Raw genomic sequence first — 23,153 nt, forward strand, 5'->3', positions numbered from 1 at the left:
TGTCTTGTCTCTGGCACCTGGCCCTAGACTATCGTTTGGGGGGGCTGTGGGAGGCCCAGGACTAAGATTAGAGCCCTATTCACAGCCCAGAGCCCTTTTGGACCGAACCCTAACCCTAGCAGTGAGCTGCCTACTGACACAAACCTTAGCAATAGCCCAGGACTCCTTGCCAGCACAACTGTAACACAAGCCCAAGGGTGAATGCCGGCCCCAACCCTAACTCTAGCCTGGCAAGCACTGCTAGCCCCATCTTTAAACTGGGACCACCAGTAACTAACTGTAACTGTAGCTAGGGGACTTCTACCAGCCTGTGGCAGGGCAGACTTGCTCCAGCCTACTTTCTAGCCCACAAACGTCTCAGAGACCTTCTTCTGGTAAAACACCTCTTGCGGTTCATTTACAGCGTTCTTTTCTAGAACCTTTACAGACTGTGCTGCAACGTATCAACAGTCCCATGGAGCCCTCAGCTCCTGTGCCAAGGAGGAGAGAGATCTCTTGTGACTCATGCTACAAGGCAGCTGGCCTGGGGCTGGGGCTGCCCCTCCCCCATTCTCTTTCCCCTTCCATACTTCCTTCCTGCACCTTTTGGGCTAATGAGTTAATTAGTCTTTTAACTCTCTCCATCTCATCCCAACTTATCAACTGGGCACAATGCCCATAGTCAGGGTGCTGTGGGGCAACTAACTGGAGTTGCAGTGATCAGAGTGCTGGCTCAGCCACTGTTGCCCCTACACTCTGACACCCATCTCCCCCCATTACCTGACAATCAGATTTTTCTTTCCCTGTGCTTTCCCTTGCTTAGCAGAGGCGGCACACTGTGGGGGTTGCTCTTGGTCCCTAGGGTGATCATCAAGGTTGTTCTTGTGGTGTTCACCCATTTTCCATCCACAGAACCCATGCTTGGTGGGGGGAGGATGTCCCCACAGCTCCATTTCAGCCCACAAGTCATCACACAATGTGCATCCTGAGGGGTTGCTCTCCCTATTCTATCGCTTTATACCTGGCAGGGGATCGAGGGCACTCCCCTCATTCCCGATTAGTCAGGGCCTTGGGCTCTCCCAACCCTCCAAACTGTGCCTGAGCTGCTTCTCCTTGGGGTGCACCATGGGGTACTCCCTGGGCCCCTCAACCTCTACTAAGGAGCTCTGCTTGTCTTTCTCCACCATTCCTACTTCCTTAATTACTATCCCCTCCTGCTCAGTCTCTTGCAGGACTCTGTTTTCCTCCCCTTTCACCTGTGTTAGGCTCTGTTCCCTAGGGATTTATAAATTTGCTCCTGCTGGTTTGTTTTTTCCCTTGCTGTAGGGATCCATTTCCTCCCACTCAGATTTTCTGTTTCCCCAGCTGCGGCCCCCAACACCACCTTGTTTTCCTAATAGGAAGGGGCTCCAGTTGGAACCCAACACAACGGGGTGGGGCAATCTGTCCACTACCCCAGCTTGCTTCCACTTACCTCCCCCAGATTTCCCAGGGTACCTCTGCCAGAGGGCTGCACTTTTTATCTCCATGAATACACTCTCTTCTCACACTTGCCCCTGGAACCAGCCAGTAGGGTTGCACCAACTCCTGCCAGACTGGGGAGCAAGCAGAGGCCCTATCTATCAGGGGAACTGTGTCTACCAGTTGACATTTCCTTCTCACCATTACTGGAATGGTGGACAATTTTTCCTTTTTTCCTTCCTTCCAGTCCTGTCTCAGATGCAAAACTCAGAAAACCCATATTCCATGTTCGGGTAGTCCTTTTCTAAGTGACCCTGACACCTGCACAGGAAACATGTCATGGATCGAGCCTTGGCCAGAGCTCCTCTGCGATCTTCCTTCTTCCTCTCCACACTCCTGGCCGCTGTGGATTCCCCAAACTTCCTTCTGCGTTTTGATTCTTTATGGAGTTGGCCCTCTGTCCTGGGGAGTTCCGCCTCTGTGAACCCCTGTCAATTTTACCAACGCATCCAAAGTGCCAGATTGATGCCATCTAACCCACACCTGTATGTTCTTGGGGAGGCCCTGAGGGAACTGTTCCAACACCAGAGCATCCATTATCTTCCCCACTGTTTGGATGTCTGGCCTCAGCCAACAGGTGGCCCAATCCATCAACTTTTGGGCAAATGACTAGGGCTGCACGGCCTCATAATCCTTGCACCTTAGAATTTTGTGGCCATTTCTCGGTGGAGGCTGACTAGATCTAGGATGGCTGCCTTGACCCCCTCATAGTCTCTGGCCTGCTCATTATTCAGGGCAATATAAGCCGCTTGAGCTTCCCCAGCCAAACAGGTTTGGGGTTATCAGTGAGCCCCAGGCTAGGTTGACACTGGGGCTGGCAGGTGGCTCTGGGCTAAGGGTTATGCTGGAGGCTGGCAGATGGCCCTTGGGTAGGGTTAAGGATGGGGCTAGCAGGTGCCCTTGTGGTAAAGGTTGGGCTGGAAGAGCATGCTAGGCTTGGGTTACAGTTAGAGCTGCCCGAGGGTTCTGGATTAGGGCTAAGAGGGCTAGCAGAGGGCTCCAGGTTGGGGTTAGCTTTTGGACTTTGATTAGGGTTGGGGCCAGGCAAAGGCCTCCTGACTAAGGTTAGGGTTAGCAGAGGCTTCAGTACTAAGATTAGGGCTGTGGCCAACAGGCAATCCCAGGCTAGTGTTAAACTTTGGACCAGGAAGCAGCCCTGTGCTACAGATAGGGTTTGGGTTGGCAAGAAGTTCTAGGCTAAATTTGTGTGGCTATGGTTGGGGCTGTGGCTATGGTTGGGGCCAACAGGTGTCCTGCAACTCAGATTATGGTTCATACCAGGAGGGGGCCCCAGGTTGGGGCTAGGGTTAGGGTTGGGACTAGCAAGAGTTTCTGGGCTAAGATTTGGTTTCAGTGTGGCAGGTTGCCCAGTGCTGGTTTTAAGGTTGGGGCCAGCATATGGCCCGAGGCTAGGGTTAGCATTCAGGCCAGGAGAAGCTCTCATGACAGTGCTGCAAATAGGACTGGCAGAGGTTCTGGGCTAGGGTTAAGTTTGGAGTCAGGTGATTGACCAGGGCTAGGGTCATAGTTAGCACCTAACCCAAACCCAGGGCCTTTTGGCCTATGTCTACACTGCAGCGGGGAGAGGGCCTCCCAACCCAAGTAGACAGATTCACACTAGTGAGGCTCAAGCTAGTGCACTAAAAATAGCAGTGCAGACATTGCAGCTCGGGTGTCAGCTTGGGCTCTTAAGATCACCTACCCCCTAGGTCTCAGCTCAGGTGGCTAGTCCGAGTCTCCACTAGAACTTCAACATCCACACTGCTACTTTAGCACGCTAGCTCGAGGCCCAGTAGCGTAAGTCTGTCTACCCGAGCTGGTAGTCTCACTCCTAGCTGCAGTATAGACACTCTTGCTGGCCCCAATACCAATCCTAGCCGAGAACCCACTGCCCTTCCCAACCATACCAGTATCTCAGGGCTGCCTGCCAACCCCAGATCTATCCATAGCCCAAATGCCTCTGCTGGGCAAAATCCTAACCCTGGACTCAGGGCATCTGCCAGCCCCAACCCTAGCCCAGGGCTGTCTGCCCGCCTGAAGTCCTCCACTGATCTGAACCCTAACTTCTACCTGAAGGCCTCTCTTAATCTCAACCCGAACCCTAGCATGAGGCTGCCTGCCACCCCAAATCCTGACACTAGCCTAGGGCTATCTACCAGACCCAACTCTAACCTGGGGGCTGCACGGTGGCCTCAACCATAGCTCTAGCCTCTGTTGGCCACAGCCTCTGCAAATCCCAACTTTATCCTTAGCCTGTTGGCTTCTGCTGGCCCCGACCCTAACGCTAGTCCTGGAACCTCCAATCCCAACCCTAATCCTTCCCCAGGGTTGCCTGCTAGCTCCAACCCTCATCCTAAACTAAAGGCTTCTGCTGGCTCTGGCCCCAACCTCAACCCAGGGACACCAATCCAGCCAGCCCAAACCCTAACTTTCTGCCAGCCCCAACCTTAGCCCAGGGACCTCCCGCTGGCCCCAGCCCTAACCATAGCCCAGCAGAAGCCCCCATGCTAAAGTTAGAGTCAGGCCAAGAGGCTCAATTTCTTTTTTGAGTTTTTGTCTTTATGGTTAAAGACTTTATAGAAAATACTGTTTTCATTTGATTGTCAATGAGTTCTTATGTTAAGTGGTTTTCTAGAAATTTCATCAGCAGTATTTAAAAACAGGCAAGTGAAGGAAAGCAATGCCGGATTGCTTAAATTCATATTAAAATCAGTGAAACAGTCTTTGCGATGTAAAGTAATGTCTTTTAATTTAAGATGAAGGTATCGCCATCACTCTTATATAGCTGGTAGCACATGGAAACTCACTAATCCACTGAATAGTGAGTGATCACCTGGAGAAGATGGATTTCCAGGAGTTTAAAAATGATATTCTGACCTCTTCAGCTGTACTGGAAGTTTATAGGGCTGGGCTGGGCAGGAAGGTGAATTCTCTCAAAATCTTAATTCAAGTATATCTGGTTCTGTAATGGGGTCATCACCAGCTTTTCAGGAGCACCCCCCCTCAGTCGATGGTTTCTTCGGCGGGTCTTCAGTGACTTACTCAGCTCTCTGGTCAAGTCACACACACTGTCTGTAGGTGCAACAGAACAAAACCCTTCTGGGGCATACAGTCTTTACCTTCTCCTGGCCCTGGTATGGGGCCAGACCCCAGGGCTTCCGCCCTAGAGACACTGTCATCCTGCAGCCCTCCCCAGGCTCAGTCCTTACTCTGTCCCAGCAGTCAGCCAGGAGCTACTTCTTAGCTCTCTTGGTCCCTGCCCACACTGAGCTGTCCATAGTCCTGATGTTCTTTCAGCCATCCAGGAACACAGTCTTCTCTCTTCCAGATCCAGGCAGCAACTGATTGCCTCTGGCTCTGCAGCTCCTTTTTATATGGCCCTCCTGGCCCCTCCTGCAGCCCTTCGGATTGGCTGCTTCCCCTACAGCCACTCTAGGATGCTTGGAGGACTTCTCATCTGCTCCTCTCTGGGACGGAGTGTGGTAGGACCCCAAAGCCTCCAACAGGGGGCCTTTGGGCCTAGTCCACCCCATCACAGGTTCCCAGAAAAAAACCCAGACACTCAGTTTTATCTTAATTACAAGCCAGTGTCTTGCACTGATGTATATTTTTAAATATTTTCTAAAATAGAGGAGAAAATGTTACATTTCAGTAAGCACATTCAGCTCAGGAAGGTTTCATTAAAGGGGTGGCTTCAAGGGGCAATATAAAATGACTCTTTGTAACATCTGCCTAGGCAAAAAATGCATCTCCAGAAATAAAGGGTATCTGAACTACTTATCATAAATAAAGATTTCTATTTTGTAGCATTCTTTTGTTCCTGACTAATCCCACTCTATCAACAAGTAATCTCATGTATATTATTGGGGACTTTGTAATGTATTTGGGTACAAAATTATTTGGGGGAAAGAATGAAGTATTTTTCTATATTGTCTGAATGGAATGTCACTCATAGCATAGAATATTTATCATTCTGAAACAAATGGTCTCCATTAGCTACTTAATTTTTTTTTTGTGACGGACACATTAAGAGATAGCTGAAGTTCCTGTCTACTAAATGGAATGAAGCACTTAGACAAGAATCCGAATTCCCAATGTAGTTTGGGCATTTATTCACTTCCTCTATTTTTTCACCTCACATGTAAAAGTAAGAAAGGAGGAGGCTTTGGCTGAGTCCTCTAGCAGTGGACTGTGGAAGTTCATGCAGACAGGCATCCTTTAAGTTAATCAGAAGGAACATATCAGATGAGAGAAGGTAAGCAGTGTCTGTTTGCCCTAGAATTCTGGCTAGAATGAACATGGATTTAATCCACACTCAGAGCATTGGGAATGAATGTGAAGCACACTGGCTATCATTCGTGTATCATATCATCCAAGTGTGCTTCAGCTTCCAAGGCAGTAAAAATAGTGGGTTTGGCATTTGCTGTGACATGCCAGGCTGGACAAATAATATTTGCTAAGCATTACTGGAGATCAAAGAACCCTAATGCCAGGGATCTTGATGGTGAAAAAAATAGAAAATTGATTAGAATAAAAATGGACTATTATTCCATGATGGGCAACAATGGATTACGTTGAATTTATGAATTACTAATGTTTATTTTATGGGAATAATGACACAGACGTTCCCATGTGACCTTTTTTCTGGCACACCCTCTGGGCAGGAGTATATCTGACAAATATCTCTGTTCAATATGGCTCAAGCTCTACCCATAGAATTTCATTCACCACTCCAGTGGGAGCTGCATGTGAGCATCCGAGGGTAGATTTGAGCTCAATATTTGTTTTCCTCTCTTTGTGCTTCTTGTAAGCTGAACACAAAAATAGAGAGGGTTATTACCACAAGAGGCAAGGACCATCATCACAGTCCACAGTTTAAAAAGTGGCTGGAACCACCAATGTCACATTCTGAAAAACTGAGGATTACACTGCATAAATAACCGCACTTAATTTAAAAAATAAAACTGCAATATTTTATACAGGGCGGCTTTATGGCCTTCTTGACTGACCCACCCACTTTTCTTGCTGGAAGTCCTGGCTCCTGCTGAGTGTACTGGTGTGTCATCAAAAAAGAGAGAGGCAGCAGCAGCAGCCTGTTCTGTACAATGAGAAATGCTTGTGCCCTTGTAAAGAATCTGGCAACGTGGGGGCATCTAAGGTAGCCCATCCTTCTGGAGAGAGGAGCCCTGCTGGGGAGCTAACATGTTGAAGCCAGCCTGGTGTACTGAGCTTCCTGTCCTCCCACTGTTGCCTGCAGAGCCACCAGTCTGTGCCAGCTCCCCTCACAGTGACCATTTTATCTGGTGCTTGGAGGAGAGAAGCAAAAGTGGGACAGAGAGAAAATGAAACTGTGTATTTCCCCCTCCAGTGCCTCTCTGGGTGATTCATCGGCATGCACTTCAAACAGGGAGAGAGGGAAGAGAGGGCTGTTAATTTGTCTTTAGTAGATGTTGTTTATAGATACTAAAAAGATTCACCCCAGGAACTAATCAGATGAATAAAAAATGCTATTTGTTTAGTTGCTTTTCAGGGTAGGAAACATTTTAAATGTGGACTGCATGGTGTGTAAGGAGAGGCAATGAATGCAACCACAAGAACATGTTTGGCACAATTCATTTAGGCCTTTAAATATGAGACAGATGGCATTTTTATCATGAGAGAAAATGAAACAGGCAAGAAGTAACTTACTTAGGACAGAGTCTTCTGTTTTGAAAACAGTCCTCCTTTTTCCCAGTCTCATTGTTCCTCCCATATCTCCAGGATTGTGTTCAGGCATGTCAATGACCTTGCAAGAGAAAATATTGAAGTAGTGTTTCATGATTTCTTTATTTATTTGAGAAAAAGATTATATAGAAGTCCATGTGACATTAAAATATTAACTTTATTATATTTACAATATTTCATACACTCATACATATTATTAGGATGGAAGACCAATGAATTCCAAAGCATGTTTACCAAAGAATGCTGCTTCACAGTTGGCAATCACATGGTTGCCAAAAGCTTTGGTAGTGTAATCAGATTGCAATGATGGACATAAACCAAATATCCAGCCAGACCACCTTAAGGACCTAGATAAAGACTGATCCAGGTGGCACTCAATCTGCAAGGAGTCTACATCCTTCTGGGATTTCCCATGATGATGATGATGATATATGTAACCCACATTAGGATATCATCAATGAGAGCAAGACATTTTGGGGGCAAGAAAGGTGTCACAATATCACTTCAATTCTTCGATCTTACGTACCACACTTTAAATGTGTAATGCTTTGGAACCATAGTTTGATCACAGCTAGCTCACATGGTGCTGAACATGATTTGCCCTGGTCTACGCTGACCGGTCAGTCGTATGCATTGTCATTTAAGTTAACTCAACTCTTCCCAAACATGTTTGACTACAATAAGATTTTGAAATGTAGACATGCCCTTGATTTCAAAAATTACCTTTGGAATGTGAACTAGACAAACCCTGAGGTAGCCCTGACTTCCTGAGTCTGTAGGCATCCTGACACATTAGCTGCGAGGTGTGAACTGCCCTAGTCATATTAATGGGGTGGTGATTCTGAATCCTAAATAATATCAACTTTGTTAACAGTTTTACTACAGATAACAGAAAAACATTACGAAGAAGGAATATGAAGTTCTGCACAATCTACTGTGAGTGGCATCTCGTATAGCTATCATGAATGGGTGGAGCTTGGTTTGTGGGCAGAACTTGGGACGATATCATCACTTTCCCTGTTGCAGCACGACCCCTGAAAGAAGTACTTTAAGATAACTCTTAGCTTCCCATTAACATAATGAATTCTACTCTCTAATGCTGACTGTCACCTGAAGAACCAGAAGCAGCTGATACTGCATTTTGCCTACAGCAGGAACAGTATTCTGATGCTGCTGCACAAAACATACCATTATTTCTGGTAGCCTTTGTAACCTGAACACGCTATTCAATTGAATATCTTTTTTGCAATGAGTGAGATTAGTTGCAAGGAATGATACAGGGATTACAGTTAAAATTTTGCCATTTGCCTGGTTTTGCTGGTACTAGCCATTATATCTATGGGAAATCCCTATCACAGTGATAAAACCTCTCAAATTGGTAGAGACACAAATTTATGTATCCATATATGTAAAAACACACCAAGGAATGAGACTAGCCAAGAAGGGTTCAGAAAATAAAAAATAGTCACACAGAGTGGTAATCAGGAGCTGCATTTTATTAACTTTAGTTTGCCCTTCTGGAGCAATAAAAACATTCTATGAGAGCAATAATGCATTTCATAACGTGAAGCTATACAATTCAGTAGGGATGGTGGAAGGTGCTTGGGGCACTGTGCCAATGTAATTCAGATGTGCAATTATCTCTGCATAACCTCATATCTTTCAAATGTTATTTATGATCTATATTCTTGTTGTAAAGTACCATGAATAAAAGCTGTGATCAAATTGGTTTAAGATTACAAACCCGGTAATTACTTCCCAAACAACATGAATGTGGGGATTATGCAGCTTCTTCAGCCAAAGTATCACTACTCCAGTCCACATATTTTTAAATCAATTATACTTTTCTGAAGTATAATTACCATTTTACCATTAAAACTTACCATTTTATTTGCAATACACACTTGAAACACTGGGCACAGTTACATAATCAAAACATATAACATCAGAAACAGAATGTACAAAACACACAGGGTGAAATACTGACTGAAGTCAAAGGCAAAACTCCAATGGGGAGTTGCTTGCTTGCCTCTAGAACATAGGAAGGGTGGTATACTGGTTCTTGTAGATGACATGGGGTGGTGGTGATGAACAGTCATTCATTCTCACTAATGATTACTCCCAATAGGATTGTGTGGGTTCCATGTTTTTGCTATTTAATGTGTATTTCAGGTTACTGAAGAAGATCATGAGGGTCAAGGTTGTTAAAATTGGAAGCTCCTAAATCCATATTTAGTCACCTGCTTGAATTTCAAAAGTGCTGAGCACTCAAATAGCATTCTACAAAGTCAACTTTAGGCTCCTATTTTAAACATTAGGTCTGAGAGGTTTTCATCTGTTGTTACCTGTATGCTGATGATTATACTCATCTGTACTTTTTATTCCCCACTTCAAATCTAAACTTTATAATCTCTTTGCCTTCCCAGTACCTGGCCAAGTTAGGATCTTCCATGAACATTCATTCAAATATCCTGAAAGTAATGCTGGCAGGTAGATGGAAGCTTCTGGAGAAAATGAGAGAGATGGCAACTTCCTCCTTTGTTGAGACTACCGGTATGCCTGATTCTTGAATTCTGTGACTTTGCCACTCTAATCTGGGCCTCTCCGTATACTTATCCACCCCTTAGTCACCTCCACATGAGATTACAGAACTTGGGGCTGGTCCTGAAGAAGAATCAAAAGCATCAACTAGCCCATAACGTGGCTTCCTATTTACGAAATGGGGAACTTCAGTTGGAACATGTTACAATTTTGGTCTGGGATGTGAACTTCTATTTTTGCCTCCAGGTGGAAAGCAAAGTGCTGATGAGTATCTCTAAAGCGCTAAAAATAGCCACTCTATGAAACCACATCTTTTCCCATGCCCCACTACAGCAGTTATGGTTATGCAGAGACGAAATCAGAAAGGCTAAGGCAAAAAATGAGTTATATCTAGCAAAGGGCATAAAAGGCAATAAAAGGTTGTTCTATAAATACATTAGGAGCAACAGAAAGACAAAGGAAAGTGTAGGTCCTCTACTTAGGAGCTTATAATCAAGAAGGTTAACGTGGGGAAGGAGCTCAAGGGAAGGAGCTTATAATCAAGAAGGTTAACGTGTTTAATGCTTACTTTGCTACATTATTCACTAAAAAGGTTAATGTTGATCAGATACACAACACCATTAATATTAACAAAAGGGGGAGAAGGAACACAAGCCAAAATAGTGAAAGAACAGATTAAAGTATATTTAGATACGTCAACACGGCCTGATGTAATGCATCCTAGGGTACTTAAGGAACTAGCTGAAACAATCTCAGAACCCTTAGCAATTGTCTTTGACAACTCATGGAGGATGGGTGAGGTCCCAGAGGACTGGAGAAGGGCAAACATAGTATCTATCTTTAAAAGGGGGAACAAAGAGGACATAGGAATTACAGACCAATCAGCCTAACTTTGAACTGGAAAAATATGGGAACACAATTATTAAACAATCTATTTTTAAGCATCTAGAGGATAATAGGATTATAAGAAATAGCCAGCATGTATTTGTCATGAACAAGTCATGCCAAACCTCACCCTAATTTCCTTCTTTGACTGGGTTACTGGCCTACTGGATAGGAAGGAAGCAGTAGACATGATATATCTTTATTTTAGTAAGGCTTTTGATGCAGTCCCACATGACATTCTCATAAACCAACTAGGGAACTATGGTTTAGATGAAATTACTATAAGGTGGGTGTATAACTGGTTGAAAGACCATACTCAAAGAGTAGTTATCAATGGTTTGCTGTCAAACTGGCAGGGCATATCTAGTGGGGTGCCAAGAGGGGTCAGTCCTGGGACTGCTACTATTCAATGTTTTAATGACTTGGACAATAGAATGGTGAGTATGCTTATACAATTAGCAAAGAACACCAAGCTGGGAGGGGTTGCAAGCACTTTGGAGGGTAGGATGAGAATTCAGCAAGACCTAGACAAATTGGAGAATTGGTCTGAAGTCAACAAGATGAAATTCAATAGAGACAAGTACAAAGTACTTCACTTAGGAAGGAAAAATCAAATGCACAACTACAAAATGCGGAGTAACTGGCTTTGAAGTAGTATTGCTGAAAAGGAGCTATGGGTCATAGTGGATCACAAATGAAGGAGTCAACAATGTGATATAGATGCAAAAAAGGTTAATAACATTCTGGGGTGTATTAACAGGAGTGGCATAGTAAAACATGGGAGGTAATTGTCCCATTCTACTCAGCACTGATGAGGCCTCACATGGAGTATTGTGTCCAATTCTGAGTGCCAAACTTTAGGAAAGATGTGAACAAACTGGAGAGAGTCCAGAAGAGAACAACAAGAATGATAAAAGGTTTAGAAAACCTGACCGATGATGAAAGGTTAAAAAAAACCTGGGAATGGTTAGTTTTGAGAAAAGAAGACTGAGAGGGGACTTGATAGCAGTCTTCAAATATGTTGGGGGCTGTTACAAAGAGGACGATGATCACTTGTTTCACTTACGGCAGGACAAGAAGTAATGGCTTAATTTACAGCAAGGGAGATTTAGGTTAGCTATTAGGAAAATAAATTCTAACTATAAGGGCAGTTAAGCACTGGAATAGGCTTCCAAGGGAAGCTGTGGAATCCCCATGATTGGGGTTTTTTAAGAACAGGTTGGACAAACACCTGTCAGGGATGGTCTAAGTTTACTTGGTCCTGCCTCAGCACAGTGGGCAGGACTTGATGACTTCTTGAGGTTCCTTCCAGCCCCACGCTTCTGTTATTCTATCTCGAATGTTCTTTCTCACTGGTTCCGTAGTTAAATTTTCATGGTGGGCAGCAGCACATTGTTCGTAGATGGTCCAGTCCCTGGAACTCTCATCTACTTAAAATCTACCTAAGTCTGAGTTAGGTGACCTTTAAGAAAAAATATATGATGCAGCTATTTAATCTTGTTTCTAATTAGCAGGAGATTTTCTGTCAGAGGAGTGGTGGTCTAAAACGGGAAACAGTCTATTATGTGTGGTCACGTTATTTTTATTTTTGTACTTACTTAGTTGTTCTTTGATAGGCACATTATAAACGAATCCTCTACTGCTTGAACTCTAGGGTACCAGGTGAACTGAAAAGGGCTCTGATTACTAATGCTTTGTGTGGTTGAGGAAAAGAGGTATTTATAAATTAATTCCTCATGTTGGACCTCAACCTGGACCCTCCTTTCCACTTAGATAACCTCTACTACTGTCTACTCCTTTGGAGACTATTTGAGACAACCATCAAGGCTTATTTGTTCTATTACTTTGGGAATGTCTATACTACAGTGCTACAGCTATGCCACTGCGGTGCTGTAGACACTACAGCATTGGAAGGGTGTTTTCCATCACTGTAGTAAATCCTACTCCTGGGGGGAATTCTACACTACTGCATGCACATAATTAATGAGCCATGCATATTTTTAATTTTTTGCGCAGAAAAGAACTTCTGCCGAAATGTTACTGCAGTTCTGCCTTTTGCCCATCAGAGGATGCTGTGGCGCAAGAACAGCAGCAGTTCCCAGCAGAAAATAACTTCTGCAGTTCCGCCTTTTGCCCACCAGAGGGCCCTATGGTTATAGGACACAAGCAGTAGCTCCCGGCCAGCTAGGGAAGAGAAAGAGGCTGCCTTCTTTGCAGCACCTGTCAGGCCAGGAGATAGGGGCTATGGGGAGACAGACACAATGGGGTGATGGGGAGATCAGACAGGGGCTCATAAGGGCTAGTGGGGGAGGACAGACTGGTGCAGGGGCTGAATGGGAGTGGAGACACAGGTTCACAGGGAGGAGGGAGGTGCAGGGCCACATGGTGATGGGGGAGGGGGTTCAGAGCTACATAAGGACAGAGGGTGGCTGAGTGGGGGCACAGAGACACACAGGGACGGGGGATACAGGGACACATAGGGACAGGAGGTGGCTGAGGGGGGCACAGAGACACATAGAGACACGGGGAGGGGGTACAGAGCCACATAGGGACAGGAGAGTGGCTGGGTGGGGGCACAGAGACACATGGGGATGGGGGAGTGGGTGTCTGAGTGGGGATGGAGGGACACATGTGGACAGGGGGTGCAAGGACACATGGGATGCAGGAAGACATGGTGACAGGGACAGATGTGCCTGACTGAATGGGAGAGGCTAGGGGTCAGCCAAGGTCTGTATGGCGGAAGTTCCCTAACAATCCCTCCCCGTCCCCCCCAAAAACCTGTTCCATACTTTTCCCACCCATACCCAACATCCCTTCAAGTTCACAACCAGGCTCCTTCCCTGCAATTTACTTCCCTCTCTTTCAGCTCCTCCATTACCCCTGGCTCCCTCAAGCCTTTGGACTGCTTCTGAGGGATGGGGGAAATATGGTTCTGTATTGTAGTTTAAATGAATTATTACTCAGAGTTCTGTATTAATATGCCTAGTAAGGAATCTATTTGTCAAAAAACATTTCCTAAATCTTTTTTGTTGTCTGTATTGTTACTGACATACTTGCTGAAAGGTATTTTAAAATAAATGACCAAAAATAATTGAAACTGGTGTGATTATATTGTGTTATTTTGGTGAATAAAATATGCAGAATTTTGCAATATTGTGTGCAGAACTTTTAGTTTTTTGTTGCAGAATTTTTAATGTTTTGGCGCAGAATTCCCCCAGGAGTATGTTTAGGTAATAACAGTATGGTCTCATTGGTATTAAATCACAATGACGAATGACTTTAAACACCCATAGACCTCAATATTTGCTAGTACTTTTCTGTTTGGAGTATTTCATTGCTATTAGGAAATTTATAAATGCAAATGAGAAAACTGTCAGACTCAGATATTTAGTGCATAAGCCTCAACCTGTGGAAGCTGCACCATTTATCATGTTAAGTATTTGCCTTCTGGCACAAGTCTTTGCTGGTGGGGCAAATTATCAACTAGCCTAATTTTCCCAGGACCATCAGGATTTGAAAAAGATTGTCTCACGTCCTGCAATACCAACTGGGAGAATGCAATAAATCTTAGTATTTGGAAGGAGATGAAACAATTTTTTAAACCCCCAAACCTTTCATTTTTGTTTCAGGCTGCCATCTAGAAATGTGGCCGCTTAAGAGCTCTGTAACTGCAAACGGCTAATGTGGGGAGAATCTCATTTAACAACAAATCATAATGTTCCATTTACATCCAGAATTCTGTATTATACTCTAAAATACATAGAAAGTGGAAATCCTCACAAAGCAAGCCAAATAAACTAGCTATTCTACTTTAGCATTTGTACAGTTAGCTCCATATCCGCAATATGCTACGTTATATCCTTGAATTGATATAATTTGATTTTAAAGACTCTGGAAAATCAGTAAGAAATTCAATTTTGTCTGCCATTTTAATCCTCTCCTGTTTAGGGAACAAATGATTTGTCACTGCGGAAAGCACTCGATATTAATATAAGTGCTGATCAAATTGCCAGGAGAAGGAATGACCATAGAGACTAGCTAAACACTAAGAGCTCAAAGGATAATGCTAACAGTTACATAGGTGTGCAGAGGGGAAAGCAGATGATAGTATGAAATGAAGCAGCAGGTGCTGTTGAATACTAATAACTCCTGGCATGGTTAAGAAAATCCCTGCAATGAAAACCAACAAAAACTCCTTATAAAATGCCCCAGGCACCTTTTCATTTATTGCTGTGCAGGGGTAATCAATATTTGCTAGATTCAGATTGATCTGTTTCAATGAAGATAAGTATATTGTTCAGCAGGCCCAACCAATCAGAAAGAAGTGATGTTAAACTGATCCACTGGAAATAAAAAAAAAAATTACAAATGAAGAAAGCCCAATTTAAGTGAGAGTTAATCAGCTATAGTTGAAAAACTGGCACTGAAAACTTCCAAGTGTGAACAGGAATACAGAAAACTTCTTCCCGTACTTTTTTAAAAAGAGGACTTTTCTAATCTTAGTTATTGGCAGAAGATGCACAGATTACAAAAATTCTATGGCCAGTACTAAGCATATGAAAACATTAAACACAACAAAATATATTTTTGCCCCAAAGAACACTGAATTCCAAGCAAACAAAATTATTATTACACAAATCTAAAACACTCATCACCACAGGATTTGCCACTCAACCACTGGGTTCCTCTACTTTGTCTAAATTACATCCATTTTCTGCAAAATGATGACTGCCATCTGTAAGCGTGGAAATTAACATTATCAATGGCCCAATCATGCATCCCTTACTCACATGAGTAATCACTTTGAAAGATGGGGCCCATTATTTGTCTCCACCGGATTGTATTATATTAACCAAAAATCCCTCCATGGCCTAATCTAGCTAACTGACCCACATGACTTCAGGCCTAAAATTGTTGGGTTCTTTCTGCGGTTTTTGACATTTTTTAAATCCTTGCAAATTCTTATCTACACTCCTGTGGTAAGATAACTTCAGCCATTTCCCAACACTCCTCCTATCTGAGTTTTGTCACTTCCTTTTTTTAATTAAGTCATTGACATTGTGCATTTATTTAATCAAGGTCTAAGCTCTCTGATAAGAACTTCACTTGAAAAAGCAGAAATTTTAGTACATATAATTTTACTTGAAAATAATCATATGAAGTGCATAAAAAGGGTGTTCCTTTTTTAAACAATGACTTCTCATTCATAACTCACTGAAATTGTAAAGATAATGGGGATGCTGATGTGGAAAGCCCATAAAGGCATTATTTACTACATTTTAGAGCTAGTTTAAATATAGCCAAATTTTCCTCAATATTCATATTGCACCAAAATCTTCTTTATGTTTTCTGTTTGCATATTTAGCATTACTACCACTTGATTTCACAATATTTCTAGTACTTCATGCATGATATTTCTGGCATTGATATTAAGATCATAATATTTAGCACAGCTGCTGGCCATTTAAATAGATTAATAAAATAAAAAAACCACAGCAAATAAAATTATCACATAAAACAGAAAAAAATCACTAGTACAAATGAGATTAGGCACTTGAAAGCTCAAATCCTCCCTAAAATTAGAGTTAACAAACTCCTATCGACAAGATATGGCATGAGCTGACAACCACTTGCAATTTGTCTTTAATTTTATAATTGTAATAAAAACTGGATACAGTTTACTTGTAGAGTTACACAAAGAATCTTAATCAAAACTCTGCATCCAAATACCCCTGGACTTCAGAGGGGTTCAAAATCTGAACTTTTGCAGCTAGCCTCTGACTCACTAATGGGTTAAACCAAAACCCTGGACCCTAACATACCAAAACTTTGGAGGGAGAATTTCAAACTTACAGTCTACATTTTATAGCTTGGGCTGATTTCTAGTTTAAAATGACCTATGGCCCTGATTCTGGAAAACACTTAATTGTGTGCTTAAGTTTATCCATAGAAACGTGCTGTTCTGAGCAGGAGTACTTTCCTGAATCGGGGCCAATATGAACCCAGTTAGCTAGTGGAGGAGGTTAGCGTGACTCTTGAGACTCTGACTCAATTACCTGTAGACCTTGTTTATATTGAATTTTTTTTCTTTAGAGTGTATCATTGGTGAGAGCAATATCAGAGTTTCACCATCATTTTGACTTCCTCTGAATAGAGCTAGATGACCTGGTGGCTACAATGGCAGCCAGCAACCAGTCTGCTTTAGCACTTCAACTTATTGCTGGCCCTGGAGAAGCTGCACTGGTCCTAGATAGAGCAACAGGGGGAGAATTTCACAAAAAGCTGAGAGTAGTCAGAATTAACAATGAAGTTAACATGATACCACTTCTGATTCACATGGGGCCAGATCATCCTAATCTACAGAAAACTCTTGTAGGGTTAGAGGCGAGTCCCTTAGGGGAGTTTTTCTCAAGATGATTCCATTTGGGTGAGGGTGGTGCCTTCCTAGATTTGGAAAACAAATCCTTGCAGGTGTACCTTTAGAAAAAATCTTCTCTGTAGACACTTTCTGTAGTATAACTGATTGCACATAGCAAGAGATCATAGAAAGTACAGCAAGGAACTGAACCTTGAGAAATTAAAAAAGGTCACAGTCAGTCTATTTTGGTAGAAATGTCTGTCATAAATCATTTGGAAGTGTGGCCCAAAAGAATCTGGAGCAAGATCATCAACAAATTAAAATTATTGTTATTAATATGGACTGACAATGGAAAATCTTTCATCATCAAGTTGGTGTGGCAGCCTGGAAAAACTTCAGAGTTGTCCCAATCCACATTCCTCGAGCTCGTATGAATCTTTTAGCAGTTCTGGTTTTGTTAACTCAGGTAAAAATGATTTTTATACACTATCTAAAATTTCAATCTCTCATACTTTGTGTTTCCTTTTGGAACTGATTCAGACCCACACTTGTGAACTCTGAACAAGCTGCTGGAGGAGGAGGAGAAGGAGTCATCTTGCCCTACAGTGTGACAGACTGGAGGCTAGATACCCACCATCCCCTTCTTTGTATCCTCTCACACCATGCCTAAGTAAACTTGCTGCTCACCCTCCCTGTTTGGAATTACTGGTCTTACAGAGCATGGAAGTTCCATGAACTGATAAAGACCGGCTCAGAACTCAGTCGTACAAAATACTCTTTGTGTCTCTTGTTTTTTCTTCTCCTTTTTCTTTGCTCTTTTTTTATTTTGTGTCTTGCATCTCCCATTTCTTTACTCACCAGAAGGCTCCATGCTGCTCAAGGTAGGGGTCTGGGAGCCAACTAGTGGTTCCAGTTGCCTTTATATGTTCTTGCAGCTCAGCTCTATGTTACAGGAACAAAAAGAGAAGAGAAGACTGTGCCAGAAGTTTCCCCATAGCTGGCTACATTAGGAGGCACTTCTAGAGCAGCATAGTAAGGCAGTCAACTTTCAGGGACCCACTTGCTATTTTCTCCACAGCCCCAGGCGTATGTTTGCAGTGCTGGGATAGGTGGAGTCATACTATTTTATTCACCCCTTCTCTGATGAGTTCTGACCTGCCCCTCTCAACTTGTATCCAGTGAAAGAAGTGCAGGCCTAGGAACCAGGACGTGTTGAGTTCCCTCACTGTCCTTAACAATACTTTCCACTCATAGAGCTTTGCAAACTGAACGTATTGTCCCCATTTTAGTGGTGGGGAAACTTAGTGTAAAAGAGGTTGAGTGGTTTGGTTGAGGGGCACTGCCTAAAAGTCAGGAGGCTTTTCTAAACTTGGTTCTGACAAAAACTTGCTGAGACTTTGGGCAAGTCACTTAACTTCACAGTGCTTCCATTTTTCAGAAGTATATCTACAGGCATTTTTTTTAGTTATGGAATAAAATGCAATATATTATCAAGGCCAGTGGCCAGAATAGAACTCAATCCCTTCAGGCTCCAAACCTGGTCTTTAATCCAGTTGACCCCATGGCTTTAATCCAGTTGACCCCATGGTCTACCATACATTTTTGCATCACGCCTTGGCAAAATGTCAAGTGAAAAATGCTTTGCAGGTTTTCACCTGCCTCGCTGCAGATGTTCTTCAGTCTCCTGAAAATTCAACATTTTCGGAGTCCAAAATCCCATGTAAACAAACTCATGAAAAATTCTAAACATGTTTTCTTGACAAACTGCTTCCATCAATTTTGCCCTGTGAGAGGTATTGCTGCTTTATGGATAAAATCCTTTATAACTGTATCTGTATGCACAATCTCCACTAATGCCAACTATACATTTTTTTCCAAATACATAATCATTGCACATAAAATGCAATCCATAAATAAATATTTTAAAACAGAATGTGTCAAACTGATTACTTTAATATTTAAGGCAGATATCATAAGAACATTTCCTTTCAGGCTTTACCAGAAGCACAGAAAGATGTCAAACAAATTCCACAAAGAACTTAGAAGGATTTTGAACCGTTATGCTGCAAAAAGGGGGCAATCCTGGCCAGCTGTCCCAGAGTGAACTGAAACTCCAGACTTACTGAAGCTAAGTGCAGGCAAAGTGGCTGAACTCAGACAGTGCTCTGCATGGCATGGATATGGAAAAGTACAGGTGAGCTGGGGTGTTGTGTCCATATGGGTAATCTTTGCTAAGGGCTTGAATTTAACTAGAAGTGAGTGGAACAAACTTCCAGCACTTTGAGCCTGATCCAATTCCCATTAGAATAAATGGCCAAACTTCAGTAGTACAGCATTGGACTATTTGTGACTTAACAAGAATCCAACCATAATCACTTCACATCCCTCCCTCACATCACATCTACTCACGCTGTTAACTTCATCACAGTCCCCTAGGGAGACTACTCCAACTCAAGCTGTTAGGGTGTTCCTTGCCCTTTATATTTTTGTTAGGATAAACTCCTGCTTCCTCTGAAGTGACCTACATGCAGCTGAACTATATTAGAATTGAGAGGCCATTCGGGGGACCAAAAAGAAGAGGGGTTTCATGGGACTAGCCGAGCTTGGGGAGGGTAACCGTGATTATGTGGCTCCCCTGGCCAAAACCCCAACTAGAGGGGAGCTTTGCCCAGGCTGGAGTTCTCTGGGGGGGACTGGTGGACAACAGAAGTCTTCTCCTCCAGCCACAGATTACCATCTGTGCTGCTGCATGGCCAGTCTCAGGGATGCAGCCATTACTCCTGTGCTCCCTGACATATAACTGCACATTGCAAAGGGGTCAAAGATTTGATCTTCAAACCCCCAGGTGCTCCTATCTCCAATCTGAGCTCTGTCTATTCAGTATTTAGTTATTTCTCTTCCCAAAGTCTAGAATTAAGATGGGGGGGAAATCTTTATAAAGATCTAGTAGGTGTAAATCTTGCAAAATAGGTAAGAAGGGTATTCATTTTACAAGCAACAATTAAAGATTTTAATTATAGCTTAACTTGCTTAATGGAAAAATCAATGGAAAATTTCATCTTGGACAGTCCACCTGGTACTTTCTTAATAAAATGCCAGGTACTTAGTCACAACTGATTTAGCCTCACGGAAGAGAAACACAAATTTATCTTTGCACTGCCCCCCAAATCCTACTAATGTTTTGATGCGTTGTTCTGATATAATCAGTGCTTTACATATTTCACAATATTTTCTATCACTTGCCATGTTTACAAAACACGCACCTTGCTTGCCATTGAAACAGATGGATACAAAGCAGGACAGCATATATAATAAACATATTTGTCATACACACAGAACAATAAATCAACAGAAGAAAAGTGTAGGTTTGAGTGCTCAGAATCAACAGTATCTAGCTTCATAATTGTAATCCAGATCACCCTATTGCATATAAGATTTAGCAATTTTGGCAAACTGCAGCTACAGGGCCTGATCCAGAACCTATTGAAATCAATAGAAAACCCCCCAATAACTTCAAGAGGCCATAGTTGAGAGAGGTTAGCCATTCCCGCAGTGTCTTGAGAAAAACTGATACACAAACAATGTTAGTAGCAGGACTACTTAATGCCAACTGCAGGTTGGAAATTGGATATGTCATTGCCAGTCCTCTTATCAGGGGAATTTAACCGCAGAAATTAACATTACATATGTTTAACTTTTTGTTTATTAATCTCCACAGGCTATATCTAACATATTTAAAGAGATGGACAAAAATAATGATGGAGAAGTCAGTCTGGAGGAATTTGAGGCTGCGCTAGCCAAGCTGAAAAGGTCTGGCCAGTAAAATATTCCACAAAGGGGAGAGGCATCACAACTACAAGAAAGGAGAGAAAAAACATTGACTTCATAAAACAAGTAAGTCTTTAAAGCCACAGATTTATTTGTTTTTATTGTGACAAAAGTGACCATGAGAAAATAAGGATCTTCCTTAACAAAGACAAAATAAGATGCACACTTTATTCTCAAAGCTGCTCACCTTTTATTACAGTTCCTCTACCTTGACTGTTATCATATACCAGCAGATTCTGATTCCAGTTATTTCATAGTCACTAAACAGTCTTAGTAAAGTAGTTCCATTAGGAGCCAGGAAAAAGAATCAATCACTCCAAGTCCTCTTCCCCCACCAGACCATGACTGAGCAAACCCCATCACTGGGTTCTGGAGGTTTCCCAGGATTGCTCGCAAAGGCCTTTGGACCCCTGTAAACATTAACATCCCCAGCAGGTCCTGTGGAGAAACCTAGCCACGCTACTTCTTCTCTTCTACTCCCACCAAACCACCTTCAGACCCATTAGCAAAAGAGACAGCCTTGGATTCCGATGACTGAAGTTTCCCATTGTCAGGTATCACTTGTCTCAACATTCTGTCATCCCCCTGCCCTGCCCTGGGATGAATTTAGACCCCAGAATTGGGTAATTCCTTTTAGGAAAGAAATTGAGTGGGCAGCAGACAAAAAATTAGTAGATTATCCTAATCTACATTTTATTCCAGTCAGAATGCACCCTTGTTGTGGTAGAGCTTTTGGCTGAGGGAGTGCTATTGGTGGGTAATTTTTGTGAGCTGAGTGTGAATTCCTGGAAGTGCCTTTGAGACTGCCGGAAACACAATTTTTTAAAAAAGATTCTCTCTTTTTAATTCTAAAATAGAACAACAAACCAATATAACAAATTTGTAATTAATGCTGAACTTGTTATTTAACTTCTTCCTCCATGGCAGGTAACGGCAGGGTAGTAGAAAGGGATACCGGATAGAGGTTTGTCATTACCTTGCTTGAGTATGCCTTGAAGCACCTGGAAGTACTCATCTCACGGGAAGAAGTTAGAATTATGAACTTTTTTCCCCTTTCAAATAGTCTCTAAATATCTTTCTTTTTCTTTCTCCCTCCCCAATTTATTTGAATAGAATGAAGGACCGGGAAATGGAACTGTATTCAGATACTGAAACTGAGACAGGTAAAGTTTATTGGATTTCAAGCGAAATCTCTGGTATGAAGAGGCAATACAGAGTGTCTGGGCTTGCAGTCACTTTCCATTAAAAGGGCACATGCCAAAAATATTTACTTATCTTGGTTTGAATTCTGCATGAGAAAAAAAAAACCTTATTCTGTCTGTGATTCAAGGTCAAATAACTCATTTTATCTTAATATAACAAAAACTGTTCAGCTGAGATGGGCAGATTTATTAATTTTAAAGTGAATTTTCTGATTATTGCTAAATATTGTTGCTTCTGTTTTATATCCAGCTAACTTGAGATTCCCAATTGAAGAGAAAAACATATCACTTTACTGTTTAAGATGATTCCATGAGAATGTCTGATTTACAACTTGGAGCAAATAAACCAACATAGATGGAAGAGGAAGTTCTACTGCACAAGCTGAGCCAAGTGTCCAGGAAACTTTCTTTGAGGCACATCCCCATCCCAACTTACCCACTCCACTAACAAGACCAACCTCAATGACGTGCCCAAGATGCACAAGTTTACAAAGGGCAAACAATGAGTGGGCAGTGCATACAAATAACAACCCCACTTATTAGCTCATAGTAACTTTTCTCACAATAAAAAAAAACAACAAATAAATCTGTGGCTTTTAGGACTTATTTTTGATGAGGTCCATGTTGTTTCTCTCCTTTCTTGTAGTTGTGAAGCTAGGCTTGAACCCTAGACCTTCAGATAGAACCACTAGTATTTGAGCTAAGAGACTGTCTTTGTTAGCTAGAAGCTGTGGTAAAATCTTAGTCTCTTATGCAGATCAGCCAGGATAGGAAGACAAAAACCTTTTATCCTAGTGTGGCTTGAGTAACCCACAACATATACAAAACATCCATCCGGTACAAACTCGATCTCATGGTGGTGATCGAGTTTGTACTGTATGGATGTACCATGAGATGTGTGACACAAATGTTCACCAAGACCGGCAGTGGAAAAGGAAAAGCAGGTAAACATAACACAAAGTAGTGCAAAGATACTACAAAGTGAACACAATTTAAAATTGTGGTGCAATTTGTGTTGACCTGACACTTTAAGGCCATGTATTATCATATCTCACAAAGACCTCAGAGACCCAAGCTACAGAGGACCACACAGGCAATTGCAAAGGTAAACAGCA

The 23,153-nt window shown here is 42.4% G+C and overlaps 1 protein-coding gene across 2 annotated transcripts in view; it reads right to left on the reverse strand.

The window, feature by feature from the left end:
- The window catches only part of LOC113405127 (CTP synthase 2), a 134,079-nt gene that overhangs the window by 26,167 nt on the left and 84,759 nt on the right, over positions 1 to 23,153 (reverse strand). For both annotated transcript variants that reach the window (XM_026649738.1, XM_026649735.1), the window contains exon 15: positions 7,189 to 7,285. In XM_026649738.1, coding sequence (XP_026505523.1) covers positions 7,189 to 7,285 — 97 coding nt within the window. The remainder of the gene's footprint in view (positions 1 to 7,188; positions 7,286 to 23,153) is intronic.

Source organism: Terrapene carolina, unplaced genomic scaffold (genome assembly GCF_002925995.2).
Source record: "Terrapene carolina triunguis isolate 2854851 unplaced genomic scaffold, T_m_triunguis-2.0 Scaffold23, whole genome shotgun sequence".
Taxonomy (NCBI): domain Eukaryota; kingdom Metazoa; phylum Chordata; order Testudines; family Emydidae; genus Terrapene; species Terrapene triunguis.